Genomic DNA, 25529 nt, shown 5'->3' with positions numbered 1-25529 from the left:
AATTCAAATGCTCTCATTTTGAGGCTTCCACTATGAACCTTATGTGAATTATAATGATCATACAGATATTTTTGTGTCACACTTTTACTTCTATGACACAGAAGATGTGTGCTTAGAATACACCAATGAAAAGTTTCTGAAAGCGCTACACAGTGCAAAATTGACCACCAGATTTCACGAGAGAGAGACCTGCCAGTATAAAAGGAGGCAGAGAGTTTTTGTTGTCAATAGAGAAGCAGTAACAGCAGAATGTGTGGTCAGGAGACCTCAGTGATTTTGAATATGGACTAATCACTACATGCCACCTAAGTATCAACTCCATTAGTGATATTTTGACCTTCTAAAGCTATCATAGCTGACTTTTGGTGATGTGATGGTGAAGTGTAAACGCTAAGGAAGAACCACAGCTAAACCAAGACATGGCACACTTCACGTACCGACAGACAGGAACCATTGAGTGCTGCAGAGTGTGATGTAGAAAAATCACATGAAATCGTTTGTGAGTTCCAAAGCGCTATCAACAGTTCATTTAGTACAATGACTGTGCATATGATGTTAAAAAGAATACGATACACTGATCGTGCTCCTCGTAAACCACACATTTCTGTAGTAAATGCTAAGCAATACATCAAGTGGTATAAAGAGTGAAACCATTGGACAGTGGCTGACTGGAAGCATGTGTTTCTGAATGATGAATCACACTACACCCTGCAGCTACCCAGTGAGAGAGTTTGGATTTGGTGAATAAAAGAGGACGTTACTTGTCATCATGTGTAGAGGCAACAGCGAAGTACGGAGGAGATTGTTTTGCAATAGGGGAGTGTGTTTTCAGAGTAATTATATGTCCCACTTACTGCATTTGAACACTGCTAAATGCAGAAGCATACGAGAATTTTTGTAGCACTACGTACTGTGTGCAGTACAGAACAGGTTCAGAGAAATGATTTTTAGTATAAAAAATACAGTGCACCATATCATAAAGCAGCACAAATGAGACAATGGTCTGTGGACAAAAACATTCCTGAAATAGACTAGCCTGCTCAGAGTTCCAACCTGAACTCAATGGAACATCTTTGGGGTGAGTTACAATGTCGACTCCACTCTAGACCGCAGCATCCTTCTCTAGTTTCAGCTCTTGGAGGTGAGTGGCCTACCATTTCTCCACAGACATTCAGACACCTAACTGAAAGTGTTCCCAATGGAACTGAAGCCATCATAAAAGTGGAAGGATGGGCACGCTCCACATCAATGTCCATCAATATGTGTCTGAATAATTTTGATAAGCTAGTGTATTAAATAACAACATACATCTACATTTAGTTTAAGAGAGTGGTAAAACTGCTCTGTTCACAAAATTATATAAATATTTTCTACAGTGGAAAATTTTTATAATTTTTTGCATAGAGTGGCAAAGCATTGAACACCATCAGTCTAATACAAGACATACATTACATACATCCATTTTGCACAAATTTTTTCTTAAATCTACAGAATTTTTCCAGTGGAGCCTTCCTATTTACATAGGACACACCACCAGGGTGTCTTCACCAAATATTACAATGATCAATAAAGCTATTACTTCTAGTCTGGTACCTGCTACAGTTTCCATACCAATAGCAGCACTATTATACAACAATGTTTCTTGAACAATTTATGGGTGCTGGTTAAACAAGTTGCATGTAATACACATTAATGTAAATATAACCATTTATTTCACTCTGATATAAATGGAATGGTATAATTTCAGCTGGATTATAATGTATTCAAATATACTCATGAATGTGCTTTGTTATTCTTGCCAAGACAGCATAAGACAGAAGAGAAATTTGGAGCAATGGTATAATTCAGAAATGGGCTACAAGTGATCGTAGAAAGACTATAGTTAATGTACTCGCTCCCCTCTTCAAAAAACAAGTATCATCACATATTACTTCTCTCATCTGCATGGATGAGTCATCATCTCATAACTGGATATTAAAAGTGAAGTAATTGGATGTCCTGACCAGTTCAGCAGCAAGCAAAAATTGCTGCCAAGAAAAACATGTAGGATTTCATGAATTTCACAAGGGGATAGATCAGCTGAACCTAGAAGAATCATAACCACTTGTCTTAAGTTCTGAATTTGATTCACTTTAAGCTTTGAGTTCTGTTTTATCCACACACCCAGCCAAGGGAGTTTTCCTGTAAGTAGACTTAAATGCAATGGATTTGGTCACAGTACTGTAGTAATACCATTTACGTTACAGTATAACATTTACATCTAAAGTCTGTAGCGCCAAGTACCATCATCTACAAAATGGGGACAGAGCTGCCAATGGTGTCAACAGGAGGTTGTAGGATGCCGTTCCCATAAATATGTGATCCCATTTAAGTACTTCAGAAGACACATTGGGATGTGCCCTCACCAGTGCTTATACCTGCTCATTCAATCAGTCCATTACTATGACGTTAAGGGTATTCAATATAACACTGTGAGATTACTTTGTACATCACACCATCTTCAGATGATTGTTACGGTTAGTTTTAAGTTATGGCTTAGAGCAGCTGTCAGCTATCCACAGGCTGCATGCCTTCTCCTTGCAGCCAGAGACTGTTTTATAAATTAAGGGTTTATTATTCAGAATTATTTTAATTTCACATCAAAGTTGAAATCTGAATAACAGCAATGACCAAACTTCAGGAAAAGGTGCTATTATTTGAATGGTTCTCTTTAGCTATCGAAGAAAGTGATGAAGTTTCAGATACTTGGCAGCTACTAATATTTGTTCATGAAACTGACCACAACTTCAGTGTTTTCGAGGAGTCTCAAAGGTGTGAATACAAGGGAAGATTTATTTCACCACTTAAAACACACAATGTAATTACCATGGCTAAAACTGCTAAGCTTTGCAACTGATGGAGGCACACACATGACTGGAACAAGAATCTGGTGAGTAGAATTAAAACTAAACTGACAGAGATCAATTGCGATATCTCATTATTTTTCCCCCCTACTGTCCTTCAAGAAGTATTATGCTGCCAAGTTCTTGCACATGGAAAGAAGTAATGGACATCGTAATATCCACAGTAAACTTTGTCTGAAAAAATAGATTGATACATTGCCACTTTCAACAGTTTCTGTCAGATATGGAAGGAGGTCAGTGAGATGTCCTATATTATTCTGAAGTGAGATGCTTAAATGCAGGTGCAGTAATGAAAAGATATTTTGATCTAAGAAAAGAAATAAAACAATTATGATAGAAAAAGGCAATTGTGTTTCAGAACTTACAGATCTTCAACAGTTAAGAGATCTTGGATTTTTTACAGGTAATGAGTTGAATGTGTCGAATATGGGGCTTCAAGAAAAAAAAGTAATACCTGATACTCACACATGTGTGAAGGCATTTCAAAGGAACAACAAGCATTTTACACAAAAACGGTTTCCTGGATTAATATATATATATATATATATATATATATATATATATATATATATATATATATATATATATATATATATATATATGATGAGAGAAAGCTACATTATTTCCAAAATTGTAAAAAAGCTATCAAGAAAGTTGGAATAAACTTTCACTGGCAAAAGCGATAATATGAAATTCATTTTAATGCAGCTACAGAATCATTTCAATGGGAGATTGTAACTTCTAGAAGGTTCCTGGTAAACTGAATATTTTTGCAAACCATTATTCTTGTGGTACTGAGTAATTTACAAATGAATATGACTGAGCTTCAGTCTAATGACTCTTTATATGAGATCAATGAGGTTGTTAAATTTTATGGCAGTTTGTCAACTAATTTTGAAGAAATAAAAAGGTTTGCTCACCAATTAATTACAACTTTTTGCAGCACTTATTTATGTGATCAAACTTTTCCAATTCTCAATTATGAAAAAATAAATAATGTTATCATATCACAGATGAGCACTTGAATGCCATTCTGTGAACTTCTGACAAACATGAAAGCAAACATTCCACAAATAGTCAATCAAATAAAGCCTCAAAAATCACATTAAATTTTTATTTGACGCATATGTATTATTATTTTGAAGTTCTCAACTAAGTTATCTGTTTTTTCCCCCATTTATCAATAAAAGATGATGAATGAAATGTAAAAGTAAATATCTGTATTTATGAATTTTTAATACCATAGGTATAGTAATACATACACAAAATTATTAGTAACAAATGCAGCCCCCTTTATATCATTTTGCCACAGTATGGCTCTTTCCTACTAAGAGGTTGCCAACCAGACTTAGAGAAAAAACGTAGCTCTGTCTCCTTTTTTGTTTTTTTCATATACATGTATTCCTCTGCAACCTTTTTTTGTCAAGCACCCACTCTCTTGCATTACTAAGTGCATTTTAGTTTTACAACAGTCATACTTGACCTATAAGAACATTTATAGAGGCTGTCAATGCAAGCTTGAGATTTTATCTGAATTTGACATGGCAAATTAAAAAGTATGTTTTATCCACATGAAGCGTTTTCTGATAAACTGAAAGACTTTAACTAGAAAATATATGAAATCAGAATCTCTGAAGTGAGTCATCATTCGAAACAAAAATTAGTCTACTTTGCTTATTTTCATTCGCGTATGTCATATGGTATTATATTTTGGGATAACTCTTCCCATTCTACAAGGATATTTTTGTCTCAGAAATGGACAGTTCAGGCAATATGTGGTGTAAGTTCACGAACCTCTTGTCAACCCCTGTTCATGAGTCTGGGTATTTTGACACTGGCCTCTCAATATATATATTCCTTAATGTCATTTCTTGTTAACAGTATTAGGTTATTCCCAATAACAAGCAGCTTTCCCTCAGTTAATACTCAGCAGAAATCAAACCTGCATTTCGATCGGACTTCCTTAACTCTTGTGCAGAAAAGTGTGCAGTATACTGATGCACCCATTTTCAATAAGCTACCACTTGAATTCGAAAATCTTAGCAGTAATCCATGCGCATTCAAATCAAAACTGAAGAGTTTCCTCATGGGTCACTCCTTCCAGTCTGTTGAGGAGTTCCTTGAAAAATTAAGCTGATTATTGTTATATTGTTGAATGCATTTACTTAAACTTATTGACGTTTTTGGGTTCATAAACATTTATTTTTATCTGTTATTACTTTTATGTTGTAATTTCATGTACTGACACATTCCATGACCTCCTGAGTTTAGTCCTATGGAACTTGACGTGTAAATAAATAAATAAATAAATTACACTAACTGTGGTAAAAGAACTTGATTTTGTATGAGTGTTAAGTCTCGACTGAAAGTAGGTATCTGAGATAGGAAAACCTTTCCATGGAGGTATATGTGGAGTAGACAGAGGGAGAATGGGATTTTCATATTTTCATACTCGTACATGAACCGTAGTTCATACGTTTATACATGTATCATTCACATGTCATCAGATTTTCATTGACATTTAAAATTAGATTTGAAGAGTTTGTTTTAGCATTAATAATAGGGTGAAAGGGCACAAGACTGTGTATACAGGACAGATAGTGGACTAAGGGATAAAAATGTTATTAACAGACTGATCGCTCTGATGCAGTTGGTAAGATTAGCAAAAGCACAGAAATGTGTGAAGGAATCATCATGCCAAAACTGTACTAGTAAGTAAAGATGGAGTTCCTGGTATGTAAGGGATCCACTCTTAGTTATTTTAACATTTGTGACAGTCACCTTTAATATGAGCAAGTGGTTCATGAAAAGTGTTGTGATATGAATGTGAATCAGGAGTACTGAGAACGTAAGTGATCCTAAGCAGAATGAAAGAAAAGAACAGTTCCCTCATATCATAAACAAAAGGTGGCAGAATCTAAGAAGTAGCTGGATGAGAATGTCATCTGTGTTATTACCACAAACTACATATCAGTAATGGCAACACATGTATGGAAAGGAAACAAATAAAATATATTATGCAGCATAGTAGCTTACTTAAGATATACATCTTTGCCTTAAAGTATCTCTTCAAAAAGAAGCTAGATTTGGTAATACTCATGTAAATGAGAAAGAGGATAACTATGAGAGAATTGCAAAAACTCTGGGCTCTCTGATTTGATCAGAATTTTGAGCAAAATACTTGAAGGAATTTTATACCGTTTGTTACTGTCTCTGAACCCCCCCCCCCCCCCCCACACACACACACACACACACATTCCCTCCCCCCTCCCCCTCCCCTAACCACTCCCCAAATATAACTTGCTGTGATTCCTACTTTTAATGTGCCACAAATGTGTATGAATAGTATATTGCCTTAGAATAGCACCCAAAAAATAGAAAATCAAAAAAGTATAGCCCAGGATGTTGAGGAGTACCTGTTCCATGCAATCAGCTTAAAAACTATAATGGCAACAGTCTTGATAACTTCTTAATTTACGTGATACAAAATCAAAGTGAATATTCACAATTATAGTGTTTTCATTAGGAACTATGATTGTGAACACCATTCTATAACTATTGCTACATGAGTGGAAAAAGATGGGAATGTTGTTTCTTTCAGTAGTTTCTTTTTGCATTTGGGAAGACAGTCTTTTTGTTCTTATTTTCTTTTTTAGTTTAGGGTCTTCCCCTTATGTCTTTTCTTTCTCAGCTTCCTGTGGGTTGGTGGTTCTACTGTGGACTCATGAACCACATCGGGTTTGCTGTTGACAGCAGACACAGTCAGCCTGTGAGTGGTTACATCACTAGAATATTAACAGTTAGGTGGCAAGCAGGTTAAAAAAAACTTTTTTTAAACAGAGCCTGTAAGTTGACTCCCATGATCCCCACCCTCTTCTTTCTTGGATCTGTGCCTGTATCCAAATCAGTGTGGAAGAGGTTGCATATGTTTAAAACAAGGTTTTGTTGAGTTATAACAGGCTGATTCTCAATGTGACATAATGAAGTGCCTGACAGGAAGGGTAGTTACACTAAATATTAAAAGTCTCTCATGAAGTTGAAAGTGGGGGGGAGGGGGGGGGGGGGGAAATATGGAAGCGTCGATGTTAAATTAAGGGTAATTACATAGATAAGTGTTTGTTTGCATCAAAGAAGATGTACATTGGTACAGGCAGGGATAGGACTGGGGGCAGGAGGAGAGAGTTTCTGTGCTACATGAGGCTGTATTAGGGATAAGTATATACTAAGCACTTCACTATTCTTACAGAGAAGTTTTACTGAAGGAAAAAGTGTTTATCGTGAGATTAAGATTGTAGACATTGTAAAATATTGCAAAAAATATGTAAAATTATTTATAATTCGAGATTAAAAAAATTAGAATGTTGCTGGATTCTGAAAAATAGAAAAAGGGAAGGAAGTCAAATGATGGGCCAAAAAAATGGAGGAAATAGTTTTATTTTAGTAGACGATTATATTGGATCTTTAGTTCTTTCCAGAATGGTGCTAATGGATTTAGATAGTTGAGTGATCAGTGTCAGAATCTTGCAAGTCATGCATCATCATAAACCATGGGAATTACATGTTGATGTTACACAGTGTCAGAGTATAACTGATGTAGTGTACTTTCTAAGAAATTATGCTCACCACCTTGGCATCTTGCACATTTGTGAACCTGTTTATCGTTTTGAACATCTGTAGTGTATTTTAATAATATTTTGAGAAAGATAGTTGCTACTGACCATATAGCAAAGATGGTGAGTCACAGATAGGCACAACAAAAAGATTGTCAGAACGTGAGCTTCCAGCCAACAAGACCTTTGTTGAAAATAAACAAAACGAGCATGCCCTCCCCCCCCCCAACCCCTGTCCCCCCACCCCCACATGACCACAGTCTCTGGCAGCTGGACCCAGACGGAATTTTTCAATTACTTGACAATGATTATATCCTAATATCCAATATAATCTTGCAAATTTCACAATAATTGCTGCCTTTGCTGTTTGTTTCTAACCCTTTCCCATATTGCATTAGGCACACTGATCTGTCCAAGCCTCCAATGAGTATAATTTTTGGAATGTAATAACTAATATTTCATTTTGAGCTGGTTCTGTGATTACTGGCACTGTTATGAGTTACGTATTTCTTATTTGGAGATTGATTTCAAATTTTTAGATATTAGCAGTCGTTGAATCATACGGTCAAATGAAAATTGTAACATTAATCGTAGTTTTTTTAAATATATAGTAGAAAGTAACACTTACTTTGGATCTAACCCACAAACGGATCCAGAAATTCTTCCTCCTGGGCCAGCATCTCCGGCAGACCACTTCTTCCATGTGGATGTGGTCTATTGGCAGACAGGGATGTCAACATTAACAAAAGCCTAGCTTTGGAATTACTTTTGGAAGTGTGCTAATGCTACTAGTAATAATATCATTTATATTGTTTTGGTATTGCTTAAATCCCATATTAAAATTCTGTATGCTAAACCAAATCTGATTCATTAGCAAAGATGAACTAATTCAAATTATTATTAAATTAAGGTATGAGGAAAAATGATAAAAATACAATGATACTAAAGTGACATTATGCACATTAAGAGACTAATTACGAACTTTCATTTTCACATTAAGATATGGCTGAAACCAGTATTATGTCTTTGAAATAAAACATACATTTTGTTCTTTCTTGTGGTTGTTTAATATACTGTATTTATATAGGTTGGTACAATGAAGTTTCTTTCCTTCTACATGCCTTATGTCCTTGTAAAAAGAGATCTACAGAAGAATAAAGCTACTACTACTACTACTACTACTACTACTACTACTACTAAATTCTGATGCTGTTGCCTACCTAACTACAATACTAATTTAAACATGCAAAAAATAAGATTCGCTGACATATAATATAGCATGGTAAAGATGCAGGACTGAAAAAGAACATATGCAATGAAAAACGGATAAAATCTATGCAGTTAGGAAATCTAAGTGATTATGTATTATTTACTGCACTAAAAACCTCAGTAGAGTTGTGTTTGCATCAAGAAGGATAATCAACAAATGCTGAACATCATCTCTCAATAGTCATTTGACATCCATTCCTGGATAAGTCCTCCTCCAGACATGCTAGACATGATAGTACATCAAAGTCCATGTTGCTCCTGAATGATGTCACTTTTAATAATTTATTAAGCTGTAGCTTCAGTATTTTTGAACCTACATGTGCACACCAATTCCTTTTCATTATAGTCACAATTACACCTTTTACATAATTTTGTTCTGTCACCAACAAGTCTAACCCCTTGTCCATGTCATGAAAGACTGGTAACAGTATAAACTAGAGGAATTCCTGTGGGGGCAGAGTACAATGGTCACTGTGTGCACCCCAAGACCATTAGGGTAGCTGTGAAGGTCATACGGGAATCCTGAAAAATGATGGCTAACAAGGCTCTAGTGAAGCTATGATAGGGCTAACAAGTCAGTAGTGGACAACCTCTTTGCTTTCAGCTATCAAATGAGCTTCAGATCGAAACCAATACTGAAAGTGACAAAAAATTTGAGCAGATCTGCCAGGTATTATGGTCAATGTGATCCTAATTAAAGACAGATTTGTCCAAAGAAATATATAAAAATTGGTACTTATGTTGTATCACTAGAAAAGGAAACAAGAATTTAGTAAATCACCAAGTAATAAGAGAGAGGAACAGGACAAAGTGAGATAAGAAAGGGAATGGTAGTAAGGTGCAGGGAAAAGGAAATACGATGTGGTAGTCAGGAACAGACAAAAGAAGAAAGCATGCTGCAATAATAGTTGCTAAAGAGTTGGCAAACAAAATACTTAATGCAGAAAATGTAGGTGACAGAATAGTTAAAGTTTAGATAGTGACAGAAGGAAATATTCTTGATGTCATCCAAATGGCCTTGCTGCAGTGGTAAAACCGGTTTCTGTCAGATCACCAAAGTTACGTGCTTTCATGCTTGGCTAACACTTGGATGGGTAACCGTCCAGGTCTGCCAAGCACTGTTGGCATGCAGTGTCCCCTTATGAGGCCACTCAAGGAACTACTTGACTGAGAAGTAGCAGCTCCAGTCACAAGAACTTGCAACAGTTGGGAGACCACTGTTCTGATCATATGCTCCTCCATATCCACATTCAGTGATGCCAAATATCTGAGGATGACACAGTGGCTGGTTGGTACCATTGGGCCTTTTGAGGCCTGTTTGGATGGGGAGAGAGAGGGGGAGGGGGGTGGGAGAGGGGGGCGGGGGAGGGAGAGAGCCACAAAAGTTAATCAAACTAAAAATATAAACAAAAGTATCTGGATAAATAATGATGTCATTGAAGCATGAGAAAAATTGAAATTATTCCACAAGGCAATGTTGAATAATAGACAAAATCTCCAGCTACAGGAGGCCTTCAAAATGTGTCAAGAATACTATAAAGATTTATTAATACTGACCAGGAGCAACTACATTGCAAACAAGCTTCAGGCTTCACACAGTGTTACTACTGGTGTCTGGGGAGTGATGAACAGTTTTAGAACAGGCAGAGACAAATGCTGTATGGACTTTAACATTGACCACAATAGGATGGTAGTAAAAGATCAACTTGAAATTGCTAATATATTCAATGAATATTTTTCTTCAGCAGGGGAAGCTATCAGTGACAAACATAATAATCTGCTGTATAATTTTAAAGGCAATCCATCTGAGCATAGGATACATCTAGCCCACACAAACTGCAAAGAAATAATTAACATCATTATCTCTCTAAAATCTTCCATTTCTGCATGACGTGATGGTCTCAGTATTAATGTATTAAAAGTGTGCAGACAAAATGTCTCTGTACCTCTGTCTGTAGCAGTAAACAATATAATAAAATAAGGCACTTTCCCAGACAGACTAAAAATAGGTCCGGTAACACTGATCTTTAAAAAAGGAGACAAACACCAAATTCAAAACTACAGATCAAATTCAATACTTCCTGTCTTTTCCAAAATAGTTGAAAAAATCAGATACAGCAGAATTATACACTTTTTCCAGATGCACGACCTAATATCTGAAAATCAAAATGGACTCTTAAAATGTAAATCAACTAGCACGCCAGCTGCTCAGTTAATTGATGTGATAATAGGTGGCACCAAGAACAAGCAATGTGTTGCAAGTATATACCTACAACATAGAACCACAATAAAGAGAAAAACAACAAAGGTTTTGACCCAGAAGATCAACTCTAGATGTCGTATTTACAGCCAGACAGGCTGTAGGAAAGAAATGGGAATTCATGAGACATTGTAGTTGCATTCATAGATATAAAAAAGGCGTTTCACTCTGTTAGATGGGAAGAGACATGGAAAGGTCTGAAGAGACTGTAGTTGTCAAAAGGAATGCAACTCAGAGTCAGAAACTCTTACAACAAATGCCTCAATTGTGCTATAAAAGATGGCAAAAAATCAGAATTGTTTAGAAATGACAGAGCGGGCACAACAAGGAAGTGTGCTCACACAAGTGCTCTGTAATATATTCACTGACATCATCATACACAAAATTAGCCAAGGGTCAACAGCAGCTGATATGAAAATTGTAGCATATGCAGATGATGAGATGATTTGGGAAGAAAATGAGCAGAAATTGGAAGAACACATAAATATCTGGCACGGAGAGTAATTGAAGAAACTATACTAGCAAAAAATGAGGTGATGAAAATCAACAGGAAAAATTAAAAAAAAAGAAGAATAGAAGTTGTGATGGAAAAATTATGAAAGAAGTAGATGCTTTCATATAACTTCAGACAAGATGGAAATTTCTTCAAAATTTTATTAATTAGATATTGAAAAATACCTGCAAAAGCAAATATTATGATACACAAGTTATATTATCTGACAATATTGACCTATGGATCAGAATGTTGGACTTGCATAAACGAACATCTGAGCAAAATACAAACAACAGAGATTCACTTTCTATAAAGCATCCTGGGTAAGATGAGAAGGGACAGGATAAGGAATGAAACATAATGAAATACCCTTCAGATCAATCCCCAAACTTTTGTATTGAGAGAAATACACTTAAATGATTTGACTATGTTAAAACAATAGGACAAGAAAGACTCCAAAAAGAGCTTAGTAGTGGACAGAATGTGGACAAAGTCCAGTTGGAGGACCATAAACAAGACTGACATACAAGGTGAAGGATGATGTGAACTAAAGAGGACTTCAGTGGGAGGAAATGCTGGATGACAAACATGGGGGAAAAGAGAAGCTTCAAAGAGGTGCTGTAAGCAACTTGCATAAGCAGAAATGTTTCAGGAAGAAGAAGATGAAACTTAATTTTGTTCCATGGTTCATTTTTGTTTTATTTTCTCTCTTGGTAATTATCACTGTGAATCTCTCAATAGTAAATTGAAGAAGCCCTAAAGCTTTGAATGGTTTTCTCATTAATAGCCCATGTTTCACTCCCATAAGTGAATACTGGTAAAATATACTATGAACTTTCCTTGTCTGGCAGATTGGAAGCTTAGTTTTGAAATTCTGTTTAGTTTACCAAAAGCAAGTCAGGTAACTTTTACTCTTCTCTTAATTTCTTTTCTAGTCCATTCAGTTGTTGTCTTCAACCACCCCAAATACAAAAACCCTTCAACAGGCTCTGTGATGTCATTGTTACTTCATACTATTCTCTTTGCAGTGTGTACATGACTGTAGCCTTGCTATAATTTATTTTCAGGCTTAATGTCAAACTTGCTCCATCAAGTTATTCTGTCTTTCTTTAAAGTTTATCTACACTGAAGGACAACTATACATTGTCATTAGCAAAACAAAGGTGGTTCAAATATATTCTATTAACATGCATTCCTTCTTCTTTTCCTAGTTTAAAGATGTTAAAACTTCCTCTAGATCAGGTAATAATAGTTTTGGTGATATTTAATCCCCACACTCGACTTTTTTTTTTTTCAATTCTGCAAATCTTATTATCCTGATGAACTGTATTACAAGCTGTAGCATTCACATGTATACTCTTAAGGGCATTAATATAATACAAATCATAGCTTGGTTCTCAAGGACTGTTGGTATAGATTTTTTTGAAGCAGAGTCAATAGCTTTCACAAAAATCTATAAACCCCAGACAAAGTAGTAATTCATACTCATTGCTCCATTCTGCAGGGGGAGGCAGCTAAGAAAGACAATTACAAAAATACATACAGAATAAATAAATATATTGCGGTATAACTTTTGATAAGTTACAGCTGGCTATGTGGTGCAATTTCTCACATATGCAAGTAATTTTATAGTTGGTGAATAATGTCACTGATTTTCTTTAAAGGAAGTAAAGACAATTTGCTGTGGCATGGAAAGAGCCTTTGAAGGCAACTTCAGCTTCATAACAAATGTGGAGCCTGATCAAATAGTAACAAAACAACAGCACCAAGTAACAAGACAACAGCACCACAAACAACTATCCCACCTCCAAGAGAAAGAATGCCAAAATGTCTGCTCTGCTGTACCAAATGGAAGCAAACAAATAACTCAATTTATCTGTGTACTTGAAGCCCATCAGTCTGTGCTATACGGTTGTAGTGGTTAAACAACCTGTTTGTGCAGGTATTCAGCAGTTAACAATTTATATGGCAGTCAAAAATGCAGGTGTAACTTTCAGTTATGACAAATGTCTCCAAACTGTTGGAGCAGCAGTGTCGTGTGATGGATGGTATCCTCATCACATCCAGTGCTCACGACAAGTCCAATGTCATTATTTTATAATAAGGATGCTAAATAAATAAATAAATAAATAATCTGTATTTACTATCATGACTACAAAATTTGAAGAAACTGGAAGTGTGAAGAATAAAATATTTGAATGAAAAGAACAGCAAGTGACGAGAAAAATGTAACTAATGTTCAGGAGTGACAAAACATGAGCCACATGTCACTACGAGGCAATTTGAATATGCACGTGGGACCAGCCTAAAGAGTATTCTGAGAGTATAAGAATCCAAACACATTTCATCCTTTCCACATTTTGCTGCATCAACAGCTTCATGCCAGAGTTTCAAAAGTGGTTACTGTTCTCTATATGTAGTCTACAAACACTGAATAGATGCAAGACTTTGTATATGGATGGAGTATTGTTAACAGACCATGGCAAATCAATCTTCACAATATGTGCTACTGGTCACCTAAATATCAATTCTGCCTGAGGATAAACAACAACCCTGGTCTGTCGGTGTGTGGTATGGGCTTTTCAGTAGTCACGTAATTTGTTCCTGTTTTACGAGGTGCATTCAAGTTCTAAGGCATCCGATTTTTTTTCTCCGGACTGGAAAGAGATAGAAACATGCACATTGTTTTAAAATGAGGCCGCGTTCATTGTCAATACGTCCCAGAGATGGCAGCACCGTACGGCAGATGGAATTTTACCGCCAGCGGCGAGAATGAGAACTGTTTTAAATACTTGAAATGGCGACGTTTTCCTTACCTGAACAGCGTGCAATCATTCGTTTTCTGAATTTGCGTGGTGTGAAACCAATTGAAATTCATCGACAGTTGAAGGAGACATGTGGTGATGGAGTTATGGATGTGTCGAAAGTGCGTTCGTGGATGCGACAGTTTAATGAAGGCGGAACATCGTGTGAAAACAAACTGAAACAACCTCGGGCTCGCACAAGCCGGTCTGACGATATGATCGGGAAAATGGAGAGAATTGTTTTGGGGGATCGCCGAATGACTGTTGAACAGATCGCCTCCAGAGTTGGCATTTCTGTGGGTTCTGTGCACACAATCCTGCATGACGACCTGAAAATGTGAAAAGTGTCATCCAGGTGGGTGCCACGAATGCTGACGGACGACCACATGGCTGCCCGTGTGGCATGTTGCCAAGCAATGTTGACACGCAACGACAGCATGAATGGGACTTTCTTTTCGTCGGTTGTGACAATGGATGAGACGTGGATGCCATCGAGCTAACGTTACGCAACAGTTTCTTCGTGATAACAACTTTGAAGTGATTCCTCATGTTCCCTACTCACCTGACCTGGCTCCTAGTGACTTTTGGCTTTTTCCAACGATGAAAGACACTCTCCGTGGCCGCACATTCACCAGCCGTACTGCTATTGCCTCAGCGATTTTCCAGTGGTCAAAACAGACTCCTAAAGAAGCCTTCGCCACTGCCATGGAATCATGGCGTCAGCGTTGCGAAAAATGTGTACGTCTGCAGGGCGATTACATCGAGAAGTAACGCCAGTTTCATCGATTTCGGGTGAGTAGTTAATTAGAAAAAAAAAATCGGAGGCCTTAGAACTTGAATGCACTTCATATTGATAGGACTCTAAATGGCCATATATATCTACAGTTCCTAATTATATGCTGCCACAGTTATTGGACATGACACATCCCATATACAAATGTGAAGGATGTCCCACTGATGTTGCATACGTAATTTTAGACCTTAACAGAAAAGTTAGAAAAAATGAATGATTGGTTATGCAGGAAAAGCAAAATGGCTTTTTCTAATAGTGTGAAAAATGAAACCAAGACTCCTACATAACTCCTCAAGATATGAAATTACATATAACATGGGGCTGTACTGCTTTAAGTTCCAATGAAATTTCATCGGTTTGATCTGCAACTCCTTGTGTTGGCTGTGTTTTTAGTTGAAATTGTAGGATGTGCAGTCCGCCAGTTATGCAAAACACCATTTTTTCTCAGTACCCAAACATGTTTTGGCACCACTGTTCCATCATCAGTGGGTTTTCATTTTTATTTATTCTGTAATGTGAACAATTCTGTTAAATAATTATAAAATTATATGCAACTTTAGTTCAAACAATAGATCATTTCTTTTTGTAAATACCTTTACATTTGGTGTGCATGAATTTTCTGGATCAGTTGTGTGCTAATTACTACAGGTAGCTTGTCATCTGCAACCGATGTTGATGAGAAAGTTTTTTGCTGGGAGTTAATCTATCTTCTAGAATGTCTCCTGGGACACACAACAAACCACAATCACACAGTGTTTTGGTGAAGTGAAAAGTGTTTTACTACATTATTTGTGAATATACATGTTGTAGTTACATGTGCATCACAACACCTCAGCATGATGCAGAGAATGGAAATGCTTGCCACACGAAAATGTAAATAAAAATGAATATAGGCACGAAACATCACGACAAATTAAATTACATTCTAGAAGACAGATTAACTCCGAGCAAAAACCTTCCTCATCAACATCATTTGGTTGCAGATGACAAGCTACCTTTAGTAATTAACACATAAGTGATCCAGAAAATTCATGCATACCAAATGTAAAGGTATTTACAAAAAGAAATGACCTATTGTTTAAACTAAAGATGCACATAATTTTATAATCATTTAACAAAAATGTTCACATTACGGAATAAATAAAAGCGAAAGCCCACTGATGATGGCACAGTGGTGCTGAAACATATTTGGGTACTGAGGGGGGGGGGGAAAAAAAAAAACACCGAGTTTTGCATAGCTGGCAGACGTCACATACAAAAATTCCAATGAAACTGAATGTGCAGTATTGGCCATTTGTAATCATTAAGGCATGTGTCACTGCTCAATTTCAACATTGAGCACTTGATATGCCAGACATAATAAAAAAGTCATAAAGTGTACATGAGTTATACATTTGCTTACGTTTGATACAGCAGGCTAGACATTTGTGGGGCATTTTCTCTTGGTGATGCGACAGTGCTGTGAAGCTCTGTTATATTGTTTCTATTTGATCAAGTTTCACACTCACCACAGTCCCAGTCAAAGGCTCTTTCCTGTGCCATAAAAAAGTATAATTCCAATAAAAATGGTGTTATAATTTTGCAGCTATAAACACTAAAAATAACACGAATGTGTCAGAAAATTCCCCTCATTGTCAGCAATGACTTAAAAGAACTCATACCTTGATATCTTGACTCATTATGGATATATTTTGAGTGGTTGTCGTCATTGTTTCAGCCTACACAATTTCACTGATGACTTGCAAGTGGTCCATTGTGCTAATTTATACCTACTTTTAAAGTCAGTGTGTTCTTTTAAATTGTTAATAATCAAATGATTTTGCATACAGTTAGTAACTGTTTTACTGAGTAGCTTACATATAATGAAAAGGAATTTGATAGATCTATAGTTTTTTTATGGATTTTCTGTATCCTTTTTAGTGAAGCAGGACCATTACAGCATTGTCCAAGATTTGTAGGGTTGCTTTACTTTGCAGATATACTACAATCATTCTTCAAGTTCCTTGTTATTTCTCCAGCTTTAATCATTTCTACTGAAACATGATTATCTTCAGGCATCTTTCCTTTCCTCATACCACAATTGGATTACACATCCCACCTGATATTCCTTCCAGAATGTTATTTTCATTACTAACTGTGTTGCTAAGTCATCCCTTAAACTTAATAAATACTTACAGAAATTTCTGAATACTTGTATAGTGGTTTTTGTTGCTAATTAGTTATGCAGCCACTTGCCATCACAACTAATGAAATGTAATTATCATCTAGCAATAAGTATCTGTTTTGTCTTATTCACACACTTACTGTCTTCAGTTGTGTCTTTTATAAAATTTTCATTATAATATCTTATCATACTCTCAAAGACAATTCCTAATGGTTTTGTTCAGTTATGAATTTTTGTTGTGTTTTCTTAATGGTTTTTGCAGAATTCTCATACCCTACATAATAGCTGGATTGTTTAATTTGCAATTAGATTTCCAATAGAAATTTATTTTTCTGCTTGCTTCAGCAGCTGTCAATGAATATTGCTTTCAATCTATGTATGTAGGCCTGTAAGCTTCATTTTCAAAGCTGCTAAATTTGTGTGATTTGCTAAATCTCCCAAATTTTAAATAAACACATCTACCTTTCTGATTTATAATCTAACAAGTTTCATTTCTTCTAACTCTGCATCTTTCTAATCTTGAGTCCTTAAAATTCTAAAGACCATCACATCTTGTACAAAAAATGGTTTAGGATGATCAAATGCAGTACAATTTATTTACTGCTTAATAAAATACAGTGAATTTAATTTTCAGTTCCATTCGGTACTTGCCAAGTCAATTTTCTATTTGTTTCCTCCTGGATGAACGTGTTACAGTCAAGTATGTCTCATTCCATATCTTATGATCTCTGCAAAGGTTACCATGGTCTATGGTTAGAATCACTGATTACAAATCATAAGGTCCTGAATGTCAGGTTTCATTCCAGTCACTCCTTAGATTTTGAATATAAATCATCTGGAATGGCATCTTAAGAGTTCTCCATCCACTTGTGGCGACCATCGACCGCCAGTAGCTGCCACCTACGACGTGCGGAGTAAACAGTCTTTGGGGACTTGTTGTTCTTTGGGTTGGTCTTGTGGACTTGGGTTACGATGTGTGTGTCGTGATTTCCTGAAGTGTTTTTCTTGTGTTTTCTGTAATTACACGAGCCTTAATAAAAGTGCCTGATCATAATAGGTTGGAGTTTCCTGTGCGTGGTCAGTCACTACAGCCAGAAAACCCAAATTGGTGACCCCAAGTCACGAAAATACGTTGCATTCATTCGCTGTGTATCACCGGTTTCACAGCAATAGACAATGTCACAACCTCCCATTTTTCCGGCAGTGCAGAATACCATGACCGCAGAATGGACATTCGACTGTGAAGTTCAGTGCTTTACCCCACATGCTACTAATACAGTGGGAATGTTTGTATCTCTGGTGTCTGCTTCGACCAGCCAGACAACCCTAACCTCCACCGGCACACCACAACAGGCACTGTACACATCAGTGTAGACACCTTCTACGGCATCTGCAGTGAATTGACACATGGTGCAGGGAATGGCAATTGAATCTCAATGTAGACAAGTGTAATGTGCTGCGAATACATAGAAAGAAAGATCCCATATCATTTAGCTACAACATAGCAGGTCAGAAACTGGAAGTAGTTAATTCCATAAATTATCTGGGAGTACGCATTAGGAGTGACTTAAAATGGAATGATCATATAAAGTTGATTGTCGGTAAAGCAGATGCCAGACTGAGATTCATTGGAAGAATCCTAAGGAAATGCAATCCAAAAACAAAGGAAGTAGGTTACAGTACGCTTGTTCGCCCACTGCTTGAATACTGTTCAGCAGTGTGGGATCTGTACCAGATAGGGTTGATAGAAGAGATAGAGAAGATCCAACAGAGAGCAGCGTGCTTCGTTACAGGATCATTTAGTAATCGCGAAAGCGTTAGGTTGGTGAAGCTGCCGCAAGAACTACGACTACATTTGCTTCCACGTACCGCAGCGTCACTCGAGGATAAACTACGGCTGGCAGATCAGACATACGCCATTATTCGGCACCGCCACCTCTCGCACAGCACAGTGCCTAATACCTCTGAGGTTGATAATCCTGTGAATATACTTTCACCGTTGGGTGGTACAGGCCGGGCGCATGGATATTTCGGACAGCACATGGAACAGCAGCCATCTAGCGGCTGAGACCGGGAATTGTGAGCAGGCCAACACCAGCCTCTCCCCACCCAAATGGGCTAGCGTCTGCCCGCCCTACCTTCCCCTCGCCTGACGCTTCGGCTGGCAGGGTGAGTACAGTTGACTCACGCATATGCTAGTTCCACTGCACGTACAGGGATGCGACTCGCAACTGCCGCCCAGCCTGCACATTCCCAAATGCCACACGCAGGCCACAGTAGGTGCCATGGCTCACGAGTATGTCTCTACATCTTGGATTTAGGTTCGAGCCGGTATTTTCTCATCGATACCAGAGCAGACGCGAGTGTCATACCTCCCACATTTACCGTAAAGGACACGACACCAGCCAAACTGTTTCTTCGAGCAGCAAATAAATCGCCACTTTGTGTTGACGGTTTGGTTGAGTTACCTATTGAACTCATACCTAGCAAACAGTTCACTTGGTCCTTCTACATGGCTGATGTAGAAGACCCAAATTAGGCACAGACATCCTTTTTCATTTTGGACTGTCTCCAGACCTCCAATTGGCCACAATATTGCACCACGCCTTGTCCATTCATCTCATGTTCAGTCGCCTCCTTGCCCCCTCCCCCCCCCCCCCCCTCAGTTCCCTGATGATTTTGACATGGCTAGGGTGACCAGACATCTGGTTTAATCTGGACATGTCCTCCTTTTTAGCTCTTGGTCCAGGGTCCGGGCGGATTTTTACAGTGTCCGGCTTTTTCGCAAAGTTGAGCATAATACAGTAAAATTTACAATTCCTCCCGTTCTATCGTTCTTTTCTTAAATACTTTAACTACTGGCACAGCCTTCGTGATAAACACACACGAAGGTGGTGTTAGTAGGTGGCACCAGGATCATCGATGTTATCGTTTATTGACCTAAAAGTGAATGCAAATATCAATTATTTAAAATTTTCATTTCATATTTTTGCTTTGTACTGTCTTGGCTTCCTGTAGTGCACAAGTGATTTGTGAGTGTAATTTTTGACCGAGTGAGTTACGTAAAATATTTGGCTATGCCTAAACGAAAGTGTACATTTTCTGATGTCCTTTCCTGCAAATATCCAGCTTTCAAGAAAGGGAGAAATGAATTTGAAGCAGAATGTAAGATATGTGGAGCTGGAACGTACGCCTCAGTGGCCAATAAAGGTAAGAAATAACTCGGCAGATTAACTGTCATGGTTTTATTTCATTGTTTTATAGTCATTCAATTCACTTGTATTCACAAGGTTAAACTGCAGTTTACATGTCATCAGCTGCTGCTTGAGTTGTAGCTGTTGGTAGCGGTGCGATGAATGAAGGGAGGTGAATAATCTTACGTTTTTCGCTTTGTAAACAATTCTGTGTTGTTGACATAACAAAACAATTGATGCCACACTGTCACCACAATCAATGTTTTTAATTTTATTTTATATTGCTCAGTTAACCACCAACTGACCATCAGTAACAAACTACTAGTTTTACCAGAAATTCCCAGCAGTCCTGTGACTTGTCCAAAGCTGACGGGTGGTATCCTCATCTGCAGTTGACCCATTTGATGTGTCATCTTTTTTCTTCCTTTGTCCTCCTTTTTGAAGCTGTTTGTCCTCCTTTTTAAACAATTGCATCTGGTCACCCTAGACATGGCTCTCATTGAGTACTCTTCACTGGTGAACAGCCTCGCAATTTCCATCACCCAGCTTCAGTCCAAATGCTCTGCAGTCGAGGATCTCTGCACTCGCAACGCTGAACTGAACTGTGCCGTATCATCGGCTATGCAAGCCCTCGCCGAGGAACAATGCCTTGTACAATGCCTGTCAATGCCGCCATCCTCTGACACCGGGACACAATGCATGGGACTTTCACGTAGCCGCCCCCCGACACTGGAGACGCACCTCCTGAAACTTGTCACCACTGACATGGTCAGCTTACCCGGACCATCAGGTTAGTGACTCTCACATGCTACTGATTCTCGTTCACGATGGTCCCCAAGTGAGTTCGCCAGCCCAGCTGAACGCTATGACACTCAAAATTGTCACAACAGATGGGCCACCAGTGCGTCATAAAGCACGCTGACTGCTGCCACATAAACCACGCCTTGCTAAGGCCACAGTGGAGGAACTCCTGTGAGCACATATTGTTAGTCCATCGGAGAGTAACTGGTCTTTGCCCATACATTTAGTTCGCAAAAAGGATAGCACAGTGTGATTCTGTGGTGACTATCACTGCCTCAACGCACGGACCATATTAGACAATTATCCAATACCACATATACAAGGCTTCGCGCAAGTACTTAGCAGAGCATGTATCTTCAGTGTCTTGGACTGCTGCAATGCATATTTACAGATACCCATGGAACAGAGTGACATACCAAAGACAGCGCCAATCACACCTTTCAGCCTTTATGAATTTTGTTACATGCCTTAGGGTCTCAAAAATGTGGCCCAACTTTTTATAGACTAACTTATGTTTAAATGGACATATTGTTACGCACACCTCGATGACATACCCATTTTTTTTCCTCCTCTGACAGAGAACATGAACTCCACCTGGCCATGATACAGGTCTTATTGCCATGTAACAGAGTCGAGATCAATAAAGACATGTCATAACTCTGCTGCACCGCTGTCACTTTCCTGGGGTACACCGTCTCCTCAGAAGGTATATGCCCCTTCAGGAGCGGGCTGACTGCAATCGCGATCTATCTCTCCCAGTGTCATTCCATGAATTACACCGGGCTTTAGGAACTATAAATTTCTACCATTGTAACCTGCTGATGGTGGGAGCAATAAGCCCCTTTGACTGACACATTGGCCGGGAAACAAACCTCGGGCAATCACCGAGTACAGTGGTCTGACAACATGGTGAGAGCTTTCGAAGACCTTAAGTCAGCGTTAGCACATGGTGTCACTATTGCCTACCCTTTGCCAGATGCCTGCATCTCTATTACAGCAGATGCAAGTGATTTTGCAATCACTGCAGTCCTCCAACGGTGTGTCAGTGACATGACACTACCACTATGTCCCCCCCCCCCCCCCCAAAAAAAAAAAAAAAAACTATCTATGACTCAATGTAAATGGTCAGCATTTGACAGAGACTTGCTTGCAGTTTATGAAGCTGTAAAATATTTCTGCACAGACATCAAAGGAAGGAACATAACAATTTTCACAGAGCATCGAACCCTCGCAGAGGCTATCTGTAACCCCGCTGTTGACCTTCCCCCATGTAGGTTTTAGCAGATGGACTTAATTTGCCAACACACAACAGACATCTGTTACATCCAAGGTTCAGAAAATGTGGTGGCCAACTACCTATCATGTATCACTGCCATTTCATCCCCCATTAATTTTGACGAATTGGCCAGCTTACAGGACAATGACATCAAATTGCACAACCTCCGACAGGACTCAGATACTTCTCTCCAGATCGTCTCCTGCAACCTACTGGGCTCAATCAGGCCACTGTGGTATGTTACATCCAGGGTCACCGTCCAGCCTACTGTTCCTCCTGCACTGCGTCGCCAAGTATTGACTACATTACATAACCCTTTACATCCTGGTGCTAAGGCTACTACGCACCTTGTTACATACAGAACACTTTGTGTGGCTGGGTGTGAAGAGGGATTGTTGTATTTGGGCTCATGCTTGTTTACAGTGCCAGTGTAGCAAAGTTGGCAGGCACACACAACCCTGTCTAGGTTAATTCAACATTCCGAAAGTCTGCTTCCGACATGTGCATCTGGACCTCGTCGGACAGTTACCCATGTCTGATGGTTTCAAGTATATCCTGTCTGTTATCAACTGCATTACACATTGGGTAGAGGCAATACCCCTGCAGGACATCACAGCAGGTTCTGTAGCATGTGCATCCATATCCTTCCGGATAGCTCGATTCGGCTGCCCTACATCCATCACCACCGACCAGGGAAGGCAGTTTGAATCTCTGCTGTTTAACAAACTCTGTGGGGTGGACAGATTCCACAAAATGGTTTATGACCCACAGAGCAATGGACTGGTCAAGCAGTGGCACAGGGCTCTGAAAGTGGCCCTCACGTGCCACGCTGGTGAGTGGTCCGATGCCCTCCTCTGGGTTATGTTAGGAACAGACAGATCTCCAGGCTTCACTTGTGTAGCTCCTGTATGGTGAGACCCTAGTTCTCCCAGCAGAGTTTGTCAATGATGAAGCACTCGTTGACCTGTCCGACCTCCCCGCTCCAGCTGAGCATGTCCGGAGACACTTGGCTGCAATCCGCATGCCCCCTCCGCAAGCACACACCCGTCCTTGGGTCTTTCTGCATTCAACACTGGACTCTTGCGAGTTCGTTATGTTATGGGATGACACAATCAAACTGACTTTACAGCCACCTCAATCTGGCCCACATCGAGTAGTAGCTCACACGGACAATACTATGGACTTTCTTGTCAGTGGCCGTCAGTAGACAGTTTCCCTACAACACATGAAACCAGCCTGGACGATTGAGGAATCTGTACCACACCCTCTCGAGTTGAGTGTTCCTCCATCAGGTGATGACGCTGATCTCACAAAGACTGCCCACTCCCCTGCGCCCCACCATGATCGTATGTGCACCGAGCCTACACCTGTGGGCAGCTCAATTGTTGCGTGTGATGATACTCTACCCTCGTTTCACTCAGGCACTGTTTGTGACAATCCACAACCTCAGGCCCAACCACATGTTGCATGTGACATTACCCCATTGCACCCAGTGCCCCCACAGTGTGTTCCAATGTTTCTATTGAACTACATTATTTTTCCCCACCACCTCCCATAGTGCCCCTATGTCCACTGTCAACAAAATTTGTATCTCAATCAACACCTCTAAGTGCCCACGTGACGAGCTTTCCTTGCAGCTCCACGAGGGATCCATCTTCACCCTCCGCATAGGAGGCACTTTGCACGAGTCTGACGTCACATATCACCATCCTGCGCACAGTCCCCATCCAGAAAGGGGTGGATATGGCTGGCATAGCTGCAACGTTCAGCACCGATGGGATGCTCAAGATTTGCATCCCTCTCTCCGCCTGTATTGTAACACCAACATCTTCCATGCCAGTCCAGTTCACGTATGCAGGTCGACTAGTCTGTCGCCCCCCCCCCCCCCTCTCTTCCCCCACTGGATGGCAGACTACACCAGCGCTAGTCCACCCAGCACCGACAGCATGGACTCTTCGCACACGCCTCTATCAACCAGCAAGCATCCCACAACACCACTACACAGTAAGACACCCACATCCTTCCCCCAGTGCTCCGCACTCCCGGGAAGGGGAGGAGGGGGGAGGGGGCGGGCTCTGTGGCAACCATCGACTGCCAGTAACTGCCACCTACGAAGTGTGGAGGAGTAAATGGTCTTTGGGGACTCTTTGTTCTTTGGTTCAGTTTTGTGGACTTGGGTTATGATGTGCATGTTGTGATTTTCTGTAGTATTTTTCTTGTGTTTTGTGTAATTAAACAAACCTTATAAAAGTGCCTGATTGTAATAGGTTGGAGTTTTGTGTGTGTGGTCAGTCGCTATAGCAAGAGAACCCACAAGCTCTTAGCACAGATACATTTTGCAGCCCAAATGCAGAACATGTCATCAGATAAATATGTGCTGAATATATTTATTCAATTTATTTGGTGTGAGCTTCAAGTTTATCACTGTTCAAGTAATCTGTAATGTATCAGCACTGAGAGATAATTATACTTCTAAAAATGTGATCCATTCTAAGGAGTTTGTTATACTGGCCCTATCACTTTTTACAAAAGGAGTACACCAACAGAATTCAGATAGGGTATGTAAACAAGAAAGTTTAAAATCATTGTGATGTAAGTCAACACCACAGCAGGAATTTATTAAGGAAGCTGAAGTTAACCTTTTCAAACAGAGGAGTGAATAGCAGTTTATTTCTTGTTCCAAAGAAAAAGGAAGAACAATAAAAAAGAAGCAAACTTCATGCATAAAATGGGAATTGTGAATTCTTACTTGTTTATGTATTAAGATCAGTGAATTAACTATATTAACATCATGCAATAGAAAATACTTTGAATGTATTGTTGTGTGTACATTAGTGTTCCTCGCACTATAAGTACTTATATATTATAGAGTGGCATTTTGCAAAGTAGTTGTTAATCTGACAGGTAAATAAATGGTTGAACATTTTAAAAAAAGTGTATAGCATGGGTTGTGAAGTTCATA

The 25529-nt window shown here is 39.0% G+C and overlaps 1 protein-coding gene across 1 annotated transcript in view; it reads right to left on the bottom strand.

Moving 5' to 3' along the window:
• Positions 1–25529, bottom strand: part of LOC126154805 (inactive rhomboid protein 1) — a 378989-nt gene that overhangs the window by 48531 nt on the left and 304929 nt on the right. The window contains exon 12 of the mRNA XM_049916186.1: positions 8142–8227. Within this exon, the coding sequence (XP_049772143.1) occupies positions 8142–8227 (86 nt within the window). The remainder of the gene's footprint in view (positions 1–8141; positions 8228–25529) is intronic.

This window comes from Schistocerca cancellata, chromosome 2, assembly GCF_023864275.1.
Source record: "Schistocerca cancellata isolate TAMUIC-IGC-003103 chromosome 2, iqSchCanc2.1, whole genome shotgun sequence".
Classification (NCBI taxonomy): Eukaryota; Metazoa; Arthropoda; class Insecta; order Orthoptera; family Acrididae; genus Schistocerca; species Schistocerca cancellata.
Note: the sequence above shows the minus strand (reverse complement) of the source record. Positions and strands in the feature narration are given on the sequence as shown.